This window comes from Colletes latitarsis, chromosome 8, assembly GCF_051014445.1.
Source record: "Colletes latitarsis isolate SP2378_abdomen chromosome 8, iyColLati1, whole genome shotgun sequence".
NCBI classification, from domain to species: Eukaryota; Metazoa; Arthropoda; class Insecta; order Hymenoptera; family Colletidae; genus Colletes; species Colletes latitarsis.
Genome location: NC_135141.1, coordinates 23,348,015 through 23,372,557, shown reverse-complemented (window position 1 = coordinate 23,372,557; position 24,543 = coordinate 23,348,015). Strand labels below are relative to the sequence as shown.

The 24,543-nt window shown below is 45.5% G+C and overlaps 1 protein-coding gene across 1 annotated transcript; it reads right to left on the bottom strand.

Moving 5' to 3' along the window:
* Window positions 1-1,045: 1,045 nt before the first annotated feature.
* Window positions 1,046-14,738, bottom strand: Bsk (mitogen-activated protein kinase dJNK). Its single transcript, XM_076770193.1, has 8 exons — window positions 14,599-14,738; window positions 13,474-13,603; window positions 12,759-12,956; window positions 12,555-12,689; window positions 12,365-12,494; window positions 11,965-12,123; window positions 11,683-11,807; window positions 1,046-8,788 (listed from the first exon to the last, which is right to left on the bottom strand). Exons 1-8 carry the CDS (start codon window positions 14,736-14,738, stop codon window positions 8,636-8,638), a joined length of 1,170 nt encoding a protein of 389 aa, XP_076626308.1. The 3' UTR covers window positions 1,046-8,635.
* Window positions 14,739-24,543: the final 9,805 nt, after the last annotated feature.

The window sequence follows — 24,543 nt, the reverse complement described above, 5'->3', positions numbered from 1 at the left end:
GAGAAATGTCACGATGGCTTTTGTCGTTTACTGACGATTTGAACGGGTAGCGATGACCAGGTCTGCTTTCGAGAAATGCAAGCGACGTCAGCGATCCAAGAGCTTGAATGAAAGTACACGCAATTGGGCATAGTGTCGAAAATGGAATGAGTTCCTGGAGCCCCCGATGCGCGGTCTGCTAACACTGATTTCGAGTCGCAAATACGGTTTTGCTGAGTTATGAAATAAAAAATAGGGGATTTACGTAACAATGAGATACATCCTTAGGTATTTTACTAATCTTGAAATCTTTAAATAATCTGAATCAATTGATTACTCCAATGAAATTAATCCATTGATGTCCAATGATGGACCGTACAACTTTCATTCTGTTAACAAATAATAAAATTTCTGTCATTTCATTTTCTGTCTCACTTTCTCTTGTGTTCATTTCTAAATCCGTTGATAACGTTGCGCGTGAAATGGCAATGGGACTCTAGAGCGCCATAAAAATGGGCCGAAAAGATACATTGGGTAAGAGGTCTACTCGTATACCTCGTTTGTGGTATCAGATCGCGTTTAGCGTAATATACATTAATTTGAGATTATATATGTAGATGTATATAATAATGTCATTATTGATTGCACCGTCATCTGCGAACAGAACGCCCAAGAATCTATTTCCTCGCTAAACTTGGGCGTTCTGTTCGTAGATGGGGGTGCAATCGTTCGTATATTTTTTTTATTATAAAAATAAGGAAAATTTATTAAATAGACCGACGTATGGAATCTCAAGTTAACGTATGTTACGCATAATGCGATGTGAAACTATGTTCACGCACAACTCTTGCACTCTTTGTTGGATAAATAATTCTAGGCAGCATAGATTTCGTAAGGGTAAGTGTAAAAAGAGTTTCAAACGATGTCCATTACACCAAAGACTCTTTGTGGCGGACTTTACGTGAACCAACAGTATAATTTTTCGCGAGAATAGAACGTACTGGTTCGTATCGGGTGCTTATGTCGTTTGCGATCAAGTGAAATTAAAAGTTAAAAAAGCCATGCATAGAAAAAGTGTGTACTCTTTATTCCCTTTATACTCCACTGCACATACACGACGTTACAGGCCTATAGGTACAAGACGGGTAAAGAAAATGGTGGTTTCTCAGCTTTTCTTTTATTCACTTTAAACCAACAGCATCGCTTGAGCATTGGTTCGGATCTGCCAATAAATAACGATAGGATGATCGTTTACGCCTAGAAACGTGGCTTCGAACTTTGATCAAGTCCTTGATTATAAGCGCGCGTGCGACGAAAATCCTTTCGCACGACGTCTCTTTCGAAAACGGGTGAACGTTCGCGGTCGCTCGCGTTTATCGTTCTAAGCGCTAGTGTATGGGAATAAAAAGGGGGTCCCTACGGACGAAAAGAAAATCGGAAAATGGCTCGCTACGCTCGAGGATGCCTCGACGCGTCGTTGGTGTATTCGCAGAAGGCTAGGAAGCTGACGATCCGCCACGAGGACGCTCCAGGACGGTTCGTCTACTCGAATAGATCGTTTCGTTTCGTTTCTTAATAACGCCGAGCGTGTCTCGTGCTTCTTACGTGGACGGAACCAATATGGCGACCGCGCAAAGTCTGTAGCGAATACGAATGAGCTGCGATGGTCTTTCGTTGCTGGATGAAAAGTGTTATCAGTCTGTAGATCAGCTTCTTTCTGTTTTCATACGCATAGCTTAATTGCATCGAGTGTCCTTTGGTGTAATTTCGATAATAAAGACCGTATTTTAAGACTTTCGAACGGTCCCGGTTGAAAAATTCGTTGTAACAGCAAAGGTACTAGCCACGAACCGAAAGTCTGTACAATAGTGTCTGATAACTCGCTATACGTCCCTAAGTGCGTTTCTTGTAAAATATTTGAGAAGATGCAGTCAAGTTAAATAAATTAAACAGCCTTCGCGATTTAGCGAGGTCGGAAGTTTCTTCGGACATCGAAACGGTATCGCTAAAACAAGCTGATATAATCAGACACAGGAAAGAGCAGCCGTGGTTAGGACTTTGTAAAGTAATCTTTTGGTGTCCGAAGAAGTTTGCTCGTTATATCGCGAAGGAAAATTCGATCAGGTCGAAAGTAGATCGCCATATTTGTTCCAGCCAACGTGACTCTTTGGATGTTGGAATCATTTCGAGTGTCCGACGAATCGTCCTGTCGACTCGTCGAGTCCCTCGCTGAGGGTCGTAAGGACATCCGTGAACCATCTTTAAGAATTTAGGAACCCCTTGCTCAGTCTAGACCTAAGATTCGTCCTTGCGCGTCCCAGGACGCTCGGACATTTAGCGGTGGTTTCGACAGGTATGCGGTTTTTGTTCTCGTCCCTCGTTAGTCGTGACTCCCCATTCTCGCGAACGATCCGCTTTGCTCGGAGCGATACTCCTCGCCGTACCTCTCATCCGCGTTTCACACTCATCGTTACTAATAATAATAATAATCGCACGGCTCGTCGGATAAGAAATTGCAATGATAATAATAGTAATAATAATAGCAATAATAAAAATCACCGTTCGTCACTGCTGTCGTGATCCTCGTCGTACCGTATGTATTTATAATATTTATACCGTTTGGTGCGGTGATGCGACGACGGTGTCGTCGTCGTATCGCCGCGACAATTATAACTACATTACTCGTTCGTGCTCGTTATCCCGCGCAAAACTAAATCGCTCGTGAATCGTCGTCGCAGAAAACAATACGCAATTCAACGTTTCTCGCCGCTTGCCGTTAACCGTACGCGTCGTACGACAATCATCGATCGTTATTGTTTTGCTGTTTAACTGTATGTACAGAAGAGGTATATATAATCGATAATATTAATGCATTAATATTTATAATAATTTACGTGTACGCATCGCGCGACTACAATGGGCACGGTATTCTGTAGGAGTGTGTGTGTGTGTGTTCGTCTCTGCAAACCACGTTCTTCTTCGTCGCGTCGATCCCGTGCGTTCCGTCGGTATACTCCGCCGCTCCGACAACATTTTCTCTCGTCTCGTTTCGCTCGAGGATTCGCGTCTCTCTCTCTCTCTCTGTGTTGCCCGCGGGAGAGATCGACGACAAAAGGATCGCCCTCTAAATGTACAAAATGAATAACTGTCGGGTGTCGCCCCGGCGGCTCCTCGTCGACGCTGGTCCGGTCGAGCCGCGACGCGGTCGATTGGAATCCGGAGGTCCCGACGATGTGGAAAAACGTTTTATTGCTGATCGGGGGTGGTGGGCGTATTCGCGAGCACTCTTCCGAGTCGAACAGCTCGAATGGTCGCGAACGGAGTCTTAGGATAGGAAGGAGAACCGGGCGGCGAACGCGCGGAAAAGCGTCGACGAGCGACGGCCGTCGGTTCGCCCCGTCTGTCTGGAAACAATACGGTCGCGGTTGGAGCGAACGCTTTCCGCGATCTGGTCGCTAGGTAACGTTGTCCACGTGTCTCGTTTCGAGGCGTCGGGCATCTCTAGGGCTACCAAATATCTAATACGAAGGAACGGGCTCGATAACTCCATCTAAAAATCTATATTCTAACGTTTTAATCTACCTCTATCATGCGTCGCGCGTGTATGTGTGTTTACGCGTGTGTCTGTCGGTCGGTTTTCCTGTCTCTCGTCCGCTCAGTCGCTCTCTTTCTCTCGTCGCGTGTTACGGCGCATACTGTGCACCCGCGAGAAGCTGGCCAGTTGGTGGAATGCGGGTCTGATCGGTCCCAAAGTGCTGATGGCTGGAGCAAGCCAAGTACTCCCCTGTCCCGCTGGCCAACTTATCGCGGACGACCGATACGTGCCTGTACGTGTGCGTGCGATGCTTCTCCGTGAGCGTGCATCGATGGAAGAAAGAAAGATCGGACCTGGGAGGAACCGCCATTCCTTAAACAACGTATTTTCCCCCCAATCCCAAGACCGTATCTCTCGATCTTTCATCCTTACGCGCTGGTTTCTTCCTATTTAGTTTGTCTCCTGTCGTTTCGCTATTCTTTCTCTCCCTCTCACACACTCTTTCGCTCTCTCTCTGCCACGCTCCCTTGGTTTTCTCTCTCGTGTTAAGGACTAAGTTTAAACTAAGACGTCGCTATACGCAAAACTACCTCACCGCTAATATTTAACAACATGGACATTATTATTATTATTTCAAATTTCTCTTCCCCCGGCCCCGTCCCACTGCTCATCGGAATTGAGTCGTTCAAAATATTTCCTCGCTTTTCTATCCGCCATTTTTTGCCGCGCTAAGAAAAAGGATTCATTCGCTCGTTACTCGTCGACTACATTTCGTTACGATCCTCGATCCCTCGCGCACCCTCGGCGTGTTTCTCTATATCCGACCTCTCCGTAGCCCTTCTAACCCTCGTCTGTTATACTCTACGTTTTAGCGCAATATCGGAAACGCAACGTCGATCGCAAGGCTTTCGCGCGACGTACGACGACCGAATCAACGATCGAGCGTCCGCGGATCGTCGGTTATTAACTATTCTCTCCCCTTGGAAACGCGCAATACGGACACGGAAGCGTCTGTCTGTCACCGCGAGCAAGTCGAAGGCCAACGACGAACCGATCGTCACGCTTCGAAGAGTCTCAAAGGCACGTCACTTTGAAGGTACCCGGTTATTTTATGCTTCGTTTTCCCTTCACGACAGACATGGACACGATTATTATTATTATTATTACTATTTTTTCATTATTTTTTAACATAATTAGTAGTGTTAGTAGTATCGTTAGCGTTAGTATTATCGATAGTATTAATATTAACATTAGTATTATCGTTAATTATATTTATTATTATCGTTAGTATTATTATTATTATTATTATTTATTATTATTATTATTACAATTTTCCTTTGTCGGCTGTGTTACTTTAGTTCGACTTTGTTCGTACCGGTTGTCTCGATGCACCGATATTGCGCGTTCAAAGGGTGCGTTTCGCAAAGATCGTTCTCCGCGCGGTCCGCGCGGATAAAAGCCGGGACATTGCTGAATCTCGCGTCTCTACCGATTTACTCGTATTTTTTTTTCTTTTTTTTATCCATTGTCCGAGGAAAGGGCTCCACCGATCGTCTCTTCTACGGCTGTGCAACAATTGTTACCGGTGTGTATTCTCGTTAATTCGCTGCGCTACTAAATCGTTACATCTATTGCTATTGCTATCGTTATTATCGTTAATTGTTACCACGTTATTATTAGTTTGTTTACGGCTACGATTCGTTCTCGGTCTACGAATGAAATAAGAAAGCGCGACGCGCGTTCCCCTTGCATTTTCTATACCGCGGAGAAACGGTTCCCGCGACCGCGGCGTCCTCGTGGACGTAGCGACGCGAGGAAGACGCCGTACGGCCGAAGCCTGGCGATCTCGTTCCCGTTCCACTATAACATATATGTATATCTACGCGTTACAATAAGTATATCACTTCGTCCTCGTATCTCCGAGCGTATACCCAAAAATCTTTAGAAATTCCGACCGCGGTGGGATTCGCGAACGTACGCCGCGCCGCGACGATCCGCGCGCGTTTCCGTTGTCTCTCGAAAATGATCTTTACTAGGGCCCGTGTTTGCGTGTCCTCCCGTTATACGCAGAAATAGGAGATTCGACGAGAAGAAGGAAAGCTCGCTACCCGATTCTCGGTGTCCCGAAAAGCGTCGGGAAAATTGTGCTTTTGGCTCGAGGAGCTGGACGAAATTACAAAGGAATCACGGTTCACCGAGTCCCTTTTTGGCGCGTTCGCTGTGCGAATGAAACAGGCTCTGCGCGTACGCGTGGAAAAATAGAGACATTTTCTTCTTTTCTGCTTTCGCTCGCAATCCGCGTCCAGCGAGACTCGCTTCGGAGTCGGCCGACGGCTAAAGAGACGAGAGAACAGAAATGGTGAACGATCTCGCACGAATTTGTAAAGATTTTTGGCGCGTTTTATTTTCTCCTTTCCTTCCTCGTCGTTATTTTCGTTTGTCGTGCACGCGATCCTCCCCCCTCCCCCCTACCGCTCGTGTCCGAATCACCCGTGTGCGATACAATTACGCGATTAGCAGTATCACCGTTGCTTTATTATAATTAGTGTTACAAAAGCTTGATTATTTGGATCGGACTGTAGCAATATATTCACATAACTATCGTCGTGGAAAATAAAAATCAACGTTTACGTTACACAATTCTTCACTGTTCCTCTCACGATCGTCTATAACTCGATTCGTAGTAAACCGTAATAAATACAATAATTCGTATAATATTAATAATAATAATAATAATAATAATAATAATAGTAATAATAATAGTAATAATAAACAGAATAATAATGATAATAATAATAATATTAGTAGTAGTAATAGTAATAGTAGTAGTACTAGTAGTAATAATAATAATAATCACCAATGTAATCGCAGTCGTGTTTGTAGTCAGTGTCGCTGTCGCCGTCGTCGTCGTCGTCGTCGTGGTGGTCGTGGTCGTGGTCGTGGTCGTCGGAACGAACGTCCTCGGTTCCGGTTACTACTGTACAGATATTGCCAGAAAACGTGTCGCTTTGGAATAACGCGCATTCCGTTAAACGCTAAAATGTACGTTCCTTCGGAAATAGACGACGCTCGTGGTTCCTCGTACCAAACATAAAGTCTAACGTCCAAGAGCGAAGAAACGCCGAAAACGAGTCGCGTTCCCGCTGCTCCGAGCTGCGCTCGGTTTCGCCGATTTATTGCCGTTTCTCCGTCGACAGCGAAATTCCACGAAATACGAAATAGCGTTATCGCGCGTGCGCAATTATACATTATACGTTCTATTTGTTCGCGTCGCCGTGTGACGATCGCACGATTGCACGAAAAGAACGAGTTTCGCCTAACAAACTAACTAGCTAAAGACACAATCGACGTCGTAATACTCGAGGATCGATCGCCGCGACATTGCACTGTCCAGTTTCCAAAGAAACGTATTCGACCGTTGACCTTACGCCCCGCGACTCTCTTCTCCCTACGATATCCATCTTTTTTTTCATTTCTTTTTTCTTTTTTTGCACATTTTATCATTATTATTCGTTTTTTTTTGTTCCTCTTTGTCTCCCTCGTCGTTTCCCCCCCCCCCCCCCAATGGGATTTATTCGTGGATTAAACGCGACGTACCACCTTACAAAGTTAGCGATAGAAAATATCAGCGGCTGTACGAGCGCGCGAAAACGATTAGACAAAAAAGCACGCGCGCGTCTCGAGTTTGCGTCATATAAAAATACACAATTGTTCATTGTTAGACGATTAAACGGCGTCGTCGCGGCAAATCGAAATTCGGACTTCGAAACGGGAACCGGCACACGAGCTTCTCCTATCCGCGACACCCTGTATGTCGGACGCTTTCGGAAAATTCACGTAGAAAATTGTATCTCGATCGACGATAATCGGTTTGGGGCTTCTCTGCTGCGTTTTGTTCGCGCACCAAGACGCGGGGGCCAACGAACGAGAAGGAAAGCTGCTGCTCGCGGGGTAGTTGATGATGCGCGCTGGAAAAATAAACCGAAATCGGGATAAGGGAGATCCGCGCGACCTCGGGGAAGAGGAAAAACGGTCGAAAGCTGCGCGCGAGACGGTTCCCCGGGCGCGATCGGTCCGCGATCTCGTCCACGTCCACGTCGCCGGGTTATTTCGTTTTCTCTTAATCGCGGATTTGTTCCCCAGGTTCCAAGGACGATTACGAAAAATAGATATTGCCGCGCAGGGACGCAAAGGACGCTTCGAGTTCGGGGCGACGCGACGTCTTCGACGAGCTCGCGCATCGATCGCCGGACGAAAATATACCATCGACGCGGGTGGAGAGAGAGAGAGGGAGGCTTGGGTGTGCGAAATCGGTGACGGGGTAACGAGAATACGCGCGAATATCGGCCGGTTCGTCGTACGATCGGTTCCGTCTCCGCGGTTCCGTGTTCCTCGTACAAAGTCGGACCGGATAAACGAAAGAAAAGCGCCGCGGAACGGTTTGTTAAAAAGTATAATCGCGCGAAGCTTCTCCTTTTCGGGACGAGTCGATCGACGACGCGTCGCGATCGCGTTCCCCCTACGGAGGAGATTCTCGGAAAGAGGAGCAAGAAGATCAACAGCGTCCGTCGGTGTGTCTCTGAATCGCGCCTATGCTTTGGTTACGGGAATATATTTCTATTTATATTGTATATTATATATGCATACACGGTCTTCTACACGTGTGTATACATATATATTACAGTTACGTCGCGTGTTCTCGCAGACGCGCGCTCGTTATGCCTCGTACGTCCGCCGCGCGGAACAACCGGTGGTGCTCTCCCTCGATGCCGATTTCTCCTCTTCTCGAAAAACCGACGGAGCAGCGCCCCCCCCTCTGCTCGCTTTTTTTTTTTTTTTACTCACTCGATCTCGCTCTCTTGCATCCTAAACATTCTCTCGCGTACATTTGTCTCGCAATATTGCCGCCTCTCCCTCCGGACGTTCTCTTCTTCGTATCGAGCGAAAACGAAAGCGTCTTGTTCCGTGGACGCCAACGCCAACGCCAACGTCAACGCCAACGGTTTCCTATTCGTCCTATTCCTCGCTTCCCCTCTTTACATTTCCCGCGATATTTATACGATAGATCGGACAGTCTAGGCGCGTCCTCGGCGAGAAAGCTGGCGAAGACTTGTCCCGTGTCTACCGGGAGGCGGCGCTCTCCGACGTCTGAGCCACCGTCGCGGGGTTGTGGCTCGTCTCGTACTCCATCACCTCCTGGTAGATCAGCTCCTTCCACTGGTCCACCGTGTGCTCCCTCTCGTCCACGCTGTGGTCGTACGGGCCTGGCGCGGGCTGCAATCAAACGTCCAACGCGTTTAAGACACCCCCTTTCAACCCCTTGCATTACCATTACAAATAAACCGCAGAGTCTTAGTCTTATAACCAGCTAGCTGTGATCGACGAGTATACTCGTCATGGAGAAGTGGCAGGATTGTGTGTCATGTAAAAAATAGTGACCATTGGCTATTTAAATTGTAATTTTTGTGAAAAATAAAACTTATTCTCCAATTTCAAGATGTTTAGAATATTTTGAGGCCAAAAATATGGATAACTTGGGATGAACTCATCCGTCCCCGTATGCACCGGCTGAAGCAGCTTATGATAACGTTTTTTAGATGTTAACGTGAAAGCGGCGAAAGCAAAAGTTGGGAAACTGATTTATGATAGGCTTCCTTCAGGGATGATCCGCCAAGAGATAAATGCGTGACGCAGACCAGACGGCCCATTGATGGCCGATTAATTTTTCTTGCGTTTTTCGTTTAATATGTATGTAATATATGTTTATGTTAACCAAATAAATAAATATTAGTAATAAAATTGTCAATTTTATAAAATAAACCCATCTTTTTGATCCAGTATTTTAACAGCGACACATACAGGGTGTTCGGCCATCCCAAAATTTTAATAGAGGATTCTAGAGTCCAAAATAAGACAAAAATCAAGAATACCAATGTGTCGATAGAGGCTTCGTTAAAAAGTTATTAACAATTAAATTCAAAAATTCAAATCGTTCTGGAAAAATTATTTTCGGTTGCGGGGGTCAATTACAATAATTTTTGGTGAATACATATACCCACAAAATCCTACCCTCTTCCAAGAAAAAAATTCGAGTAGCTGCTGAAATTTTTGGGTGACAAAAAAGACTTTCGAATCGTCTTGAAAAAATTACTTTTAGTTGCAGGGGTCAATTGCAAGCATTTTTGGTCAATAGACATATCCCCGAAATCCTACTCAGTTTCGAGAAAAAAATTCGAGTAAGTGCCTAAATTTTTCGACGAAATTGAAATGTTTCAAAAAGTCTTGGAAAAATTATTTTTAGTTGCGCGGGTCAATTGTAAGCATTTTTGGTCAATAGACATACCCCCGAAATCCTACTCAGTTTCGAGAAAAAAATTCCTTACCGAAAATCTAATTTCTGGCCGGAAAAGTCCACCCGAATTTTCATGCGAATCTTTAAAACGTCATAACTTCCGAACAGATTGGACGATTTTAATGTTTAAAAAAGCAAACTACGCGTATTTTGATGGAGAATATGTACAAATCGCAAAAATATTCGAATAGTTGGTCCTTGACCCCGCAAAATGAGAAAAACCCCATAAAAATGGTCCAATATTCAAACAGCCATAACTCCTACAATTGTGAATATATTTCAATGAAACTTTTTTCTGAAGTAGAACCCATAGGTACCTACAAAAAAGTATTAGACAACTTTTCTGTAGGGCGTCAAACAAAATCACTAAAAATAAAAAACGAATTCTTAAGGAAAATCGACAGGGGGTAGGTGCCTAAATTTTTCGACGAAATTGAAATGTTTCAAATCGTCTTGGAAAAATTATTTTTAGTTGCGCGGGTCAATTGTAAGCATTTTTGGTCAACAGACATACCCCCGAAATCCTATTCAGTTTCGAGAAAAAAAATTCCTTACCGAAAATCTAATATCTGGCCAGAAATGTCTGCCCGAATTTTCATGCGAATCTTTAAAATGTCATAACTTCCGAACGGATTGGACGATTTTAATGTTTAAAAAAGCAAACTACGCGTATTTTAGTGTAGAATATATAGAAATTATAAAAATATTCGAAAAGTTGGTCCTTGATCCCACAAAATGAGAAAAACCCCATAAAAATGGTCCAATTTTCAAACAGCCGTAACTCCTATAATAGTGAATATATTTCAATGAAACTTTTTTCTGAAGTAGAGCTCATGGGTACCTACAAAAAAGTATTAGACAACTTTTCTGTAGGGCGTCAAACAAAATTACTAAAAATGAAAAAATAGTTTTTAAGAAAAATCGACAGGGGGTAGGTGCCTAAATTTTTCGACGAAAGTGAAAATTTTCAAATCGTTCTAAAAAAATTATTTTCGGTTGCGGGAGTCAATTACAATCATTTTTGGTGAATAGACATACCCCCGAAATCCTACCTACTTTCTAGAAAAAAATTCGAGGTGTGAAATTTTTCGACGGAAAAAAAAAATTTCAAATCGTTATGGAAAAATTATTTTTGGTTGCGGGGGTGAATTACAATCATTTTTGGTGAATAGACATACCCCCGAAATCTTGCGCATTTTCGAGAAAAAAATTCAGTACGGTCGGAACTTTAAACGTTAATAACTGTTTAACAAAGCCTTCATCAACAAATTGGTATTCTTGATTTTCCTCTTATTATGGCCTCTAGAATCCCCCATTAAAATTTTTCCCAGGGGTGGCCAAACACCCTGTATACGTGCGCGCTTCCAAAAGGGGGCGCCACAGCTAACTGGTGAAGGATTGGAATATCCAAGTACGAAGTATACAGTTTCATAACAGTCTATAACGGATTTCATATTTTTTTCTCACGTTTCTCCCCAACTCCCTCGAAACCGTAATGCACATCGTGTGCACCGTATCGCGTTGCATTACAGAGGAAGCAAAACCAAGCTTCATCGTCGTAATTAACGACTATGATTTATGATCGTACCGGTATGACGTAAAAAACCTTATGGCAATACCCTAACTTTCAATATGTATACATTAAATCTTCCAACTCTAAAATTAACATCTACGAGGCCCCGTATTTTGGCAACTTTCAGAACTGTCCCGCAGATATATCGCGAGGGTTTCGAGGGGCGAAGAGGAGAAAGGGGAAGTAGAATGACGCAGGTGAGATCGTCAACGGGATTAAGGGGACTGGATCGACGACACTTACGGCATTGACTTCGGCCTCGTCGTACCACACGTTTATGTAATTGTGCAGCAAAGCGTCGTCGACGGAGATGCGTCGCTCGGGGTCGATGACGAGCATGCGCGACAATAGATCCCTGGCTTGGCTGGCTGGAAAAGAGAAGTAAAAAACGCGGAGAAGGCGATGCGGAACGCAACACGAGTCCCGCGGAACGGCGTTGCGAACGCGCGGAACGCTGTTTTACCAACAACAGTTTCCGCGACGATCGATACGTCCGAGGGCCGACGACTCCGTTGACCTACTCACCTTTTAATCTATTGTGTTCCGAAGAATCCGAGGGAAACAGAACGTCCGGGAATAGCCTGTCGAACGGATATCCCGGGTATCGTGGCCTGTTCTCCACGTAATTCCTCACGGTTGGCTGCAGCCGCTGCATAAATTCCGGCGCCGGTGTTCCCAGTTGTTCTGCGAAACCGAGCAGTCGCTTTATCGCGCGTTTCCCGTGAAACTGGGACGGCAGCGCGGCGATACCGCCGAGAACCGAATCAGCTTCGACTCGAATGGATCGGGGTCCAGGTTAAGGGGACAAACCATTATCGCCGATCGAAATTCCTTTTATCCGCTTTATTTAACGCTCAACGATCCACGGATAAAAATTGTGCTTTCGAATGGTTTGCTCCCTGAGGACCACGGTTGCGTGACGTACCGATTATTTTGTTCCACTGGTCGATGTGATCGGTGCCGGGAAACAACACGCCACCTCGAATCATCTCGCCCATGATGCATCCGACCGACCAGATGTCCACGTTCTCCTTGTACCCCATGCCCAGGATCACCTGACCGACAAGAACCTTGAGAAACGCGTTCGCCCGTCGACGTACGAACGTCTAGCTTACCTCCGGTGCCCGATAATACCGCGTCACGACGTACGGTGTCATCATGAACGTCGTTCCCGCGGTCCTCGCCAGCCCGAAGTCGAGAATCTTCAACGTGCAGTCCGATTTCACGACGATGTTGCTCGGCTTTAGATCCTACGAACGGAACACGCTAGATCAGTATCGAACGTTTCGCGTTCGAAATCGACGATCGCGACCACTCACCCTGTGGATGATGCCGGCGGAGTGCAAATGCTTGATGCCGCAGAGCATCTGGTACAGAAGGTAAGACATGCGCTCGTGATCCAGATCCATCTGGATCACCTGACAGAGGTTCGCGTCCATAAGCTCCATCACCAAGTAGACGTCTTGAAACTCGTCCAACGACAGTTGCGGCGTGAACGCGTTCAAAAGACCGATAATCTGACGGAGAAACGATCAAAGTAGAAAGACAAACGCTCCTCGAGCCCGAGTCGAATCCTCAACCTCGTTGAAACTCGACGAATCCGTAGTTCTTACGGCGAGTTGCAAAATTATTGGCAGAGGTACGCGCGATAAAATGATTTTACAAGTAAAAATAAGTCGGAAAGAACGAGTAACATTGTTCCATTGGAGACGCGTACGATCGAATACGATTTGGCCGGCGCGTCTGACCATTAATCTCCCTTTCTACTTGAGCCCGAGTCCAAGTCGTGCTCCGTTCCACGCATACCCAATAAACTTGCAACGTCGATTTTTTTACAAAACGGGGGTAAAGGGGAAAGAAAGATCGATTCTGATAACGTCTGCTATCCGCTTGGGAGTTACACTCTTGAGAGTCGGTATCGAGAACAAGGGCCCTCGTACGCGTGCGAACTAAAGAGCCTTCGCACCGTATAAAGATCTTTCTTTCTCCGTAAAACAGCGAGGGAATATCGAAGAAGGTTCCAAGAAGACTCACGTTTTTGTGGTTGACCAGCTTCATGAGTTTAAACTCCCTGTAGGCCCTTTTCGCGTGCGTGACGTTTTGAAAAGGTCTGGAGAGCTTCTTGATCGCCACATTTTGCGCGGTGACCGTGTCGTACGCCGCGCTGCAACACACACACGCACACGGTTTTCGAGATCGATCGAACGAGCACAGTCCAGTCTTCCGCGTTCTAATTGCGATTACGTAAAAGGTATCGTCGAAAGGATACGTTTCTACCGAAAGGCGTCGAGTTTCGGACGAGCCGCGAACCTTTTAACCGCGGAACCCATGAATAATTCTACGCGCGCGGGCAGCTTCGCGAAATAAAAGTCCACCATCGACGTACTTCTTCTAACGGCGAAACTTAAATTGCGTTCCTCGGGGGTCCCGGGTATCGGGATTTAAGGATTCTCGCGAGGTTGCGAGATGCAAATACGTGCCACGCAACGCGGAATAATCGAATCTAAACCAGTCGCGTTTTGCCCCGATCGACGAGATACGAAACCCGAAATTCGATTCCCCCTCTCGAGACGCCACCTTGCCGTCGCGCGAATTTTTCACGGCGGCTTTGACACGGCGTTCCCTGCCTCGAACCGAGCTCCATCGTTATTGAAAATCGCTATCAGCTTTTCGTTTCGTCGACTACGAGGCCTCGATATCGCCAGGAAACGCGCTCGTCGAAAGGACAAAGAACGGGGGACGCTCGAGCGGCTCCCTTTTGACCGACTCGTACTACTGGCTACAGCATTCGAGAGTTTTCGCACTCGTTAAGCCTCCAAACCAGCGTTCCCCGACATATTTTTATTAGAAACGTATATAGAAATATGCTATATCAATTCTAGTTATCTAACCGAAGGATAGCGTATAGTTTTCGTTGAGAACCACTGATCTGAAAGCGCTCTTTACGTCCAGTGCCTACTTTCCACGCCAATTGATTGGCTGGCGATCGACGGTGCCAAGTGCTTCGCGAAATTTTAGCTCACGATTCGTTCTCCACCGCGGGCGCCTAATTTAACCGCAACGATGAATAAACGCAAGGTGTCTTCGAACCGTGCAAAATTTACCAGAGAATATTTTTCATAATTCCAAGGACTGTTGCACCTAACTCGATCGACTTACCAGACGATTCCTTGGGCACCCGAGCCGATGGGCTTCAGGTTCTGGTACCGCTTGAGAATGGTGAATCTGGTGTCCCCGACTTCGACCGTGTAGAACATGGCGAACAGCCGGGTTGTCATATCAGGCCCCAGGTAAGGCATGCGCCTCGGTTCCCGTCTCTCCTGCTGCACCTGTACGTGCACCTCCCCCCCGGTCGAGCACTCCTGGTGCACGCGACGAGGACTTACGCTCTTAGCCACTTTGGACGCGAGATCGGGAGTGTCTGTCCGAAATAAGATCGACGTTCAACCCTCTTCCCTTCTCCTTTGAGAGCCACGAGCTCGGGCCCGCTGGCGTCTCGACGCCGCCGCTGCTCAGTTCTCACGCGCGCCGGATTTGTCTGCGACAAATTTAAAAAACATTTGCAATCGTTCGATCGGCTCGCAACGAACCGCGACGAGTCCACCGACTGCCACTTTCGATCCATTTTTACTATTTTATTTGCTCGAGTTAGATAGCTCTCTGGGTCACGATTGTTTGGGATTTTAACTGTAGGGTTATCTTTATTAGTCGTATGTCTGGTGAGTGAATAGTGTGAAGTAGGCTTAATTTATAGTAGGCAACTTATGTTGAATTTGATCGATGCAATGGCATGAATACATATTCTAATTAAAAGAAAAATCGTATTTTAAGGTAATCGTCAACGTGAAAGGTATCGATAAATATACGTGCGATCAATGCCCGTAAATCTAGTGTTAATGTTGGCAGCACTGGCACGCAAGGGGATCTACGCGTCGGTTCCATTGTCTTGCGAGAGTTGTGTGCAGCAGAAAATTGTTACCAGTACATTAAATATATATGTTTGATTATTATCTAAAACAACATTGGATTACAGTATGCGACAAAAAGATAGCACACCTTGTAATTTAAATAAAAATTGTATATGTAGGATTATTATTTCTGATGTTGCGTACTAGCTGCAAATCTTTGCTGAAACTGTTTTTATGCAGATTGTAAACAGTAGTCTTGGCAGATAGCTCAAAACTGTGTAATTGTAAACTCAAATTGTGTAATTTGTCTTTGCAGTATTTATCTAAAACATAAAGCGTAATGGGCCGCGATAAAAAATTAAATGACGGAGAAATAAAAACAATTAAAGCGTTAAGATAAGAAAATTTTGCTTATATCGTGCAACGAAGTGATGAAGAATTAAACAAAATATGGAAAAAAGGAGAGTACGGGTAATTCTGAGAGCAGCTTCTAATTCTACCTCCACAGCAAGGCAGATCGCTGCGGAAGTTAGCGTAAGTACTAATATAAGAAATATGCAACGTTGTATTCGACGAACCAAACATTTAAAACGAAAGAAATTAGTTAAAATCCACCATTAACTAAACAACATAAAGAAACTCGATTACAATTTGCAGAAAATCATATCCACTGGAGAAAGAAATGGCGAAAAGTTATTTTTACCGACGAGTTTTAATTTGGATGGGTCAGACAGGGCAAGATATTATTTCCACGATTTTAGGAAGGAAGAGCAGATTTTAAGTCGTAATCAAATGGGTGGAGGAGGAGTCATGTTGTGGTCAGCAATTGGGTATTACAGCAAAGCAGAAATTGTGTTTATAAATAGAACGCTAAATGCTCGAAAGTATATGCAACTCATCGATGAACAAATAAACAAGTATGCAACGACAATTGCTGGTGAACAGTTCATTTTTCAGCAGGATAGTACGGCTGTTCATACGACAAGGGCGTAAAGGATTACTTAAAAAGTAATAATATACGAACTTTAGCCTGGCCAGTCCGTTCTTCTGAAATTAATATAATTGAAAACTGTTGGTCAGAGCTGTGTACGCTAAAGAGAAACAATTTCAAACTGTTAAGGAATTAAAGGAATGTATAATACAAAATTGGAACACAGTAACTCGAAAGTATATGAAAAAGCTATACAAATTCATCCCAAAACGTTTGTACGAAGTATTAGAAATAACATTAGCGAAGTATATTCTACGTTATAGCAAAGTGTGCTATCAATTTGTCGTACCCAGTTTACGTTACTTTAATAAAAGCTTTCGTTGTTTTTGTCAATCGACTAAAATTATTTGTTATACCCATTAAACACTCTTAAAATTAAGGAAATAGTATACTTTCAGGGTGTGCTATCATTTTGTCACATACTGACCTCATTCCTTCCACATTAACTTCCTATCGAATCAACGTAGAGGCTAAGACGCGCGAACGATCGCTTCGCGTGGATCGAATGGACGCCAGAGTCGATGGGAGGACGTTGTAAAACCCATACTCGTCCCATTGAGCGAGGAGCGTTTGGCGTCGGTTCAGATTCGCGGCGCGTAAGTAAAAATGGAACTGCGAAATAACGCGTGATCGCGCGCCAAGACGAAACGCGCACCGGAAGTGGCGGAACGTCGAAGGCTGCCTCGTGGGAGCGGAGGCAGTCAAGGTCGCGCGACCTTCTCCCCTCGCGTTTTGTCTTACCAGCAGCCCTCGGGATCAACGGCTCATTACGACGGACGAAAACGCGAAGGGACCATAAAGACGTTCAATGGGACGCGAGATGGGAGCCGGCCCCAGAGGACGCCCCGAAACTCAACGTGCCCTGGCTTCTTCCTCTTCAACGACGGACGGAAAATCGATGTTCGGGAAATCCAACGTTGCTCCACGCAACTCCCATGGCGGATGAAACCGCGCAACGAACCATTCTCCACCCGAAACTACCGCGGGATTCTCGCACAACAGGACGGAATTGAATTTTCAACATTCCATGCATTATTTATTAATTCTCGAGCCAGTTTTTGCATTTTACAATTTTATTGCGCGCGACGTGGGTGAAATCTGATCAAGATTTCTTGCTGTAGACCTTTTGAAAGAACGTTCCGTACAAGCAAAAACCTAGGTCGAGTAGTCTGGAGGGTGGAAGAAGCGCGAAATGCCAGTTTGGAGGTGCCTCGAGAAGTTCGCGAGGTTTCCGTAAGATGAAAAGTTGCGGAGTTGCGACAATCGGGCGAAGATATCAAAAGGCAACAGTAAATCGTCGAAAATGTCTGGGTCGAATACAGGGAAAAAGTTTGGAAGGGGAAGCAAAAGGCGATCTGTGCAAGTCTCTGGTTTGCGTCGGGTAATATGGGTCATTCCGACTCTCTCCGTTCTTCGCGATCAAAGAACGTAACTATAGAAGAGCCACCGGTATCGTCTCCAACTTGCAGCTTCCTTCTTCTCTTATCTCCGTTCGATTTCCCGTTCGCCGTATTTCTATCCTGCTCTTTGTCGCGACAAGTACCGACCTCGGATGACTTAAATTGCGATATACTTCTCGTTTCTTTTAACAATCAAACTTCATATTCGCGTATACCCATCGGTTTACTTGATGTTCCAAAGTGTTGGAAACGAAATCGTAATTTTAAATTTGACGCAAAGATCGACCGATGGGTTTCTCCGCGAATAAACCGCGGGAGCGACGACGAATCTACCGGTTCCAGTTCCGGGGGGTCCATTGGTCGGCGAACTCGAACTGGGAACGGCGGGAACGCGCGATCGGTCGTCGTCGAATGGCGAGCGGATCCTCCAAAGTTTCGGCATCTCGGTTAAGAATAGAAATTGGAGCAAAGTCGGGCAGACGTTCTCGGCCGCGGAAGAAAAAGAACGGGTCCGTCGTCTGGCCAGAATTAGAGAAGGAGGAGACACGCGGGAATACTTGGACGGGAGCGTGCCGTGTACGCGTCGAAACACGCCAATTTCTCCTGCTACCTGGAATCGGGATTCCCTCGATTATTTATAGCGAACATCCCAGACGTTGCTGGCGCGATCGCGAGGCTCTTCCTACTGCTCGCGTCTGCTTCGTTCAACCACCTTCCACTTCTCTCGCGTTCCGCGAACATTCTGCCCGCCACCTGCTACCAATTGCGCAACTTACTCGCCTCCAGCCAAAATTCGCGCCGAATGAGTCCTCTCCAGACCGTCCCGACTTTTGCTGGAACGCCTACCGCGACTACGTTCGCGTCGAAACTAGAATTCCGAGAGTTACGCGTCGGTGAACCCAAGTCCGACCAAGAACGCTCACTTTTCACGATAGTCGCGGTAGACTATTAAAGCTATCGATTATCCATTATTCGAATTAAATTTTGTCCATCTCTGCGGTACGGTACCGTCGACCGCAAAGCGTTGACCCGCGAACCTTCTCTGGCACAACCGACACACCGAATCTCCTTATACTCTCGAGTTTACGAGTGAAACTTTATCGCTCGTACGCAGTACGCGTCTATTTTTCCAACCTGTTTTCTTTGAAACAATCATCCCGACGAGCTTGCAAATCCATTTATCACAGGATCACGACCAACTTCCGAGAAGAGATCAGTTTATAAGCGTACCGAATCACTCGGAATACTCTGTCAAAACGCAGTTCGGTTCCAACAATAACAGATGTTATTAATTGTTACGCGGACATCTGCACCTCGAAATTATCACTCGTTTAAAAATTACAAAGGCTTGCGTAACGAGCTCTGCCGTCCAGAATCTTTGGGGGGCTAATGGATTGCACCGAGTTGGAGACGCGTGGAATACTCGGTGTTCTTTAAAGTCCAAGATTCATTTCGTTCGTAACTCCATCGGAAAAGCTAAATTACGAACGATACAAATAATTATTGAGCAGCGTGATCGGGTTGGCGCGGTTTGTAAAATTCCATGTCATTCCAAGTGAAGTGTATATGCTGTTGCAAACAATTGCAAAATATTCAAAAAAATTTTTTTCTTAACTGAAATAATTTTTATTCGGTACTCCCATGGATCTACTACAAGTACCTAAAGGCACATTCTTATCAGTTTCTTACTTTAGCAGCTATTATTTATTGAAAAAAGTGAGCTCTGTATTTCAAACAGATGTAAAACCAAGAATTTAAAAAATTTTTTAAAATCCTTCGAGATAACGTTTATATATTTCTAAAGACTACAAGATATTCAAATTAGAGCAAAATTTGATATGGTACTCCAAAAGGTATCCGACTTCGCGTGGAATGACCCCAAACGCAACAATACGTTAGAGCGCGTGGACGCGAGCCGCGTTAATAGGAGCTTAACACCCCAGTAATTTAGCCAGCCTCGCGCGACATCAGGGAAGTCGACGAAAGCGAGCTATCCTAGAAAACGACGAGGACGGTCTCGAGCACTCCCAGGTCCCGGTGCTCCGACTTTTCCTGCCCTTGTCGCTCGAAGACGCCACCGGACCCAACATTCCTCCGTTCGGTTGGACCATCTCCAACGCTTACGCGCTGGCTGACCACCGCGTCGTCGACCGGGTCGCGCGCGCCGGAGGAAATTCGTTAGGCCGTTCTCGCGCAGGCATAATTCACGGGATAAGAAGGATTTAAGAGAGTTCAGATTCAAGCCGGAGAAGACGCATAGCCGGGGATCTCGCCGCGACAGGTATGATTTAGGGATCGCGTTTCTGGCGAAGAAAGTGTCGCGCTGTATATCGTCCAGGGGATTTCAATCTAGATCCCCCGGAGATTGTCTCGCGTGCGATTTTTCGACGGTCCGTTACCGATGGGGATTTCGAGCACCTCGAATATGGCGGAAAATCAATCCGAGCGCTTGCAAGCGACCGATCGGCTCTTTACATTTTTGGACTATCGAGACAAGGCTGAGAGTGTTACGATAAACTGCTCCTAAATCTATCGAGACGATCTCTCAAGACTTTCGAGAGGTCCAAGGCTACTCACCATAAACGAGTGGCCATTGCGAACGTTCCACCGTCTGCTAGACCCGGAGTGTAAGGGTATCTGCAAACAAAGAAACACGGATGTGAATTCCATGGGACGAAATCCGATACGCTTATGCGAGCGTTTCCCCGATTAGTTTTCATCCGTGGGAAAGTCGGGCAACTTTTCCGCGGCTCGCGTTCCTTCGTAGAACGGAGGAAGCTTCCCCGGGACCAAAGTCCAAATTACCGCACCGAAAAGGTTAATCGAGCGTGACTCGGTAGTCGGCGAGAATCCGGATTCGTTAACGGACTCGTTAACGCGATTTCGCGCGGCGTCCCTCCGCGATGAAGTCCTCCGCGTTGCGTTCGAGAAAACGACGCGTTCCGGTGGTGGTCGGGCAGGAATGCGCGAAAAACAACACCACCGACCGGCAGACCAGACGTCTCGCTGCTAATTCGAATATATATGCGTCTAAAATTAATATAAATTAGCGTGCCGGGGCGGACGCGCTCCGCCGCGGAATGCGAGCGTCGTTTGCGTAAATTGAGACAAGTTGCCGGGAGCGTCCACCCCGTGCGATCGGTATGTCCAAATTCTCGGGCGTTTTACGCTCAATTTCGTCGCGTCCATTCCAAACTCTCAAAATAAACTAAATATCCGCCTCGAGGAGCGGCGTGCTTGCAACGGACCAAACGTACGAGCTTACGGTGGAAAATTCTTACGACGATCCGCTGGGTTGCATCATTTTTGTTTCGTAACGCTAACGTTCTCCGCGACACCCACTACCCTTTAGAGGTCAGGACTCCCTCCCTTCTGCAGAGGGTGACTCTTCTCGACTATATCGGTCCGATGAAAATTCTTGCGCTAGTATAGGGCGCCCTGGAGGGAGGGTATAGAGCAGATCGATAGCGTGAAATATGATCGGAAGGCGCGGGTCGGTGCGGGTGCGCTAATAGCCGTGAAAAACACTGTCCATCCATCGACTTTTCCACGCGTCTAAGTTCACCAACGGATCAACGTCCGAGGCAAAACACGATTCGCCGCTTTTCGAGCCTCAAGACGATTCGTCCCGCGAAACCACGCCAAACCGGAGCCACGGAAAGCTCCGGAGAGCCTTTGATCTGGCAATTAGCTTTGCCGGGGAACGTCCGGGTCCCTCCAGATCTATTCGCCCCCCTCTGCTGACTCCTCACCCTCGAGGGCCAGAGCAGTTGCGTCGGCAGATACTTAGTTTCGCGAGCAGATCAAAATTTTCTGCAATTTTCACGGCTCCGGTCTCCCATCAGCAGCCTAGACCTCGCTCAAACTATGATTCTATTTTTAACTCCGAGAACAGTTCCGGTTGTAATGTTCTTCGTCTAGATAGGAATCACGAGACGCTTTAAGTAATAACTAACGCTTTGACGGCCATCGTTGATAATAAGAATAAAATGAAAATCGTAGCAGAAGTCTGCTTAAACCGAGTTCCGAGACAAACGAGAAGAGCTTCTCTTTCTCATCGAAATTAAATCGATAAGCAGCTACTTTAGATCCAGAGGATCCCACGGCTCGATCGAGCTGTGGAGGCAGCGGAAACTGGTCCGGTCGAGGCGAGGGGAGCGGAAACGGGAACCAAGTCCACGAGGTGATTTCGATTAGTTTTAATCTCCTTGCCCCTTCGGATAGACGACAAGCGATTCCGAGAAAAAAGTCTCTAAAGTGCCGTAGAGAACGAGAGCGATATCCAGCTGTCGTTTCTTTCCATGGTACCGAAGACACCTGCTCCCGGTCCCAGCGAACGATAAATCCTCGACAATGGTCGCGGCCAACTCGAGAAGGGACGAATAACGCAGTTCTCGTGTATCCGGTCACGGTTTCGTTCGGCTTCCGTTCGTAACATTCTATTCTCGAATCCTATCGGCTAGGAATATAATTTTTTGCTATTTATACACGTATTTGTTCTAACGCATGTTTGGGACAATTTCATAATTTCATAACTTGCCATCTTTCTGGACGATGGGTCTTGCGAGCCTCCAAAGAACTTTAGGTTTAGTGCGATGGAACTCCCTCGCCCTATTCCCCTTCTATAAGGGTGGAAGATGGAATTCTTGCTCCTAATAGACGACCAGACATTGACCAATACGAAATTAGTTAATAACCCAGACTTTATGGGTTCATGGCAATTATTAGGGCGTAAGAAGGAACTCGGAATTTTTTATTAATCCCTCGATAGGAGAAGTCCTTCGGACGATGCAGGAATTGTTTACCAATATATCTAAATCCCCCAACAGCCGCCAAGTCACGTTCGTACCATAAATATAACTCTTGGAACGCCTTGTGTCATCGAAAGCCATCTATTGGAAACTGCTAGGAAGGTTCCACCCCTATATTTAAATCCCACGGACGTAACCAATGAACTATTCCGTCGTTACGATACAAGGGTTGAAGAAGTTGAGGCCGAGTTGCGGAAAAACGTGGAGTAAATTGCCGCGGGAAAATTTAGTTTCGGGTCAGCAAAGGTTCGCAATCAAGAGTATCGCGTTACCGCTAATGGCGGCTTAATTCCTCTGGCCGCTCGGTGTTCGTTTGTTGCCGAGGTAACCGCTAAAACCGTAATTTCGTCAAGACTTTTCTCAAGAAAATGTACTTTGCTCGACGTTTTTCCACGACAATACCGTTTCCCCATTAGTCTATCGTCTATCCAGAGGGACTTAACGGACTTTACTCAATTGGCATCGCTAAACTACCAAGGATGTCACATCGTTGTTCTGCTTTGCTCACTGATCTCGCGTCTAACAACGCGTATTAAAAATAGTTAAACTTTAGACGCGTGCAGTTTCGAAACTACTAATATTTTATTTATAAATGAGCCATCGTTGGAAGCGGCAAAGCCTCCCCTTTAAAATGGCTTTTGAATTTTGTCGATCGGGCTTTTCGTTTTCGAGATATCGTAATTTATGTAAAAGGTAATTTTTTTAATTCGACCGTCTCTGCCCGGCTCGCATATAATAGCCTATTCACGCGCATTAAAAATAGTAAAAGTTTAGACGCGTGTAGTTCTGAAGCTATTAGTGTTTTATTAATTATTGAGGCATTGTTAGAAGCGGCAAAGCCTCCCCTTTAAAGTGGCTTTTGAATTTTGTCGATCGGGCTTTTCGTTTTCGAGATATCGTAATTTATGTAAATGGTAATTTTTTTAATTCGACCGTCTCACCGCCCGGCTCGCGTATAATAGCCTATTCACGCGTATTAAAAATACTAAAATTTTAGACGCGTGCAGTTTCGAAACTACTAATATTTTATTTATAAATAAGCCATCGTTGGAAGCGGCAAAGCCTCCCCTTTAAAATGACTTTTGAATTTTGTCGATCGGACTTTTCGTTTTCGAGATATCGTAATTTATGTAAAAGGTAATTTTTTTAATTCGACCGTCTCACCGCCCGGCTCGCGTATAATAGCCTATTCACGCGTATTAAAAATACTAAAACTTTAGACGCGTGCAGTTTCGAAACTACTAATATTTTATTTATAAATAAGCCATCGTTGGAAGCGGCAAAGCCTCCCCTTTAAAATGGCTTTTGAATTTTGTCGATCGAACTTTTCGTTTTCGAGATATCGTAATTTATGTAAAAGGTAATTTTTCTAATTTGACTATCGCTGTCTCCGTCTAACGCGTCGCGTCGAACCTCCTTGTCGCACGTTGACCCACTGACTGAGTGACTGAGTGACGTCACGTTTACTACTTACTACGGTCACGTGAGTTCATTGATCTCGCGACGTAAACAAACGTAAACAGACCCTTCGGATTCACGCGATCGACTTGAAATTAAAATCGCTATATCTCCGGAACTAATAAAGCTATCGACTTCCACAAACGCTCATTTTAAAGGGCATTTTATCCACTACCTAATGATCATACCACCTACTATAATTTTTGTTATCTTCTATGTTTATTTTGACATTCACTTTGACGCTACATACCCAAAGTAGTTTCAGCACTTCCTATTGATCATACGACTGATGTAGGTTAAAACTGGACTATAAATTGTTTATTTAATTGAAAATGAATTTAAATACAGGATGTTTGCGTAATTACTAGCCAGTACTTTTTCTAAAATAATTGTTTTCTCCAGAACTACGGTATCCACTTGGAACAAAATTCGTTTTCAAGGACGTTTTATTCTGCTCGCTCGGAATGTTACTGGGGATCGCTTTAGGCCTTCTACCGTGGTAGAACTATGACCCGATTCATACCAATTGCCCGACA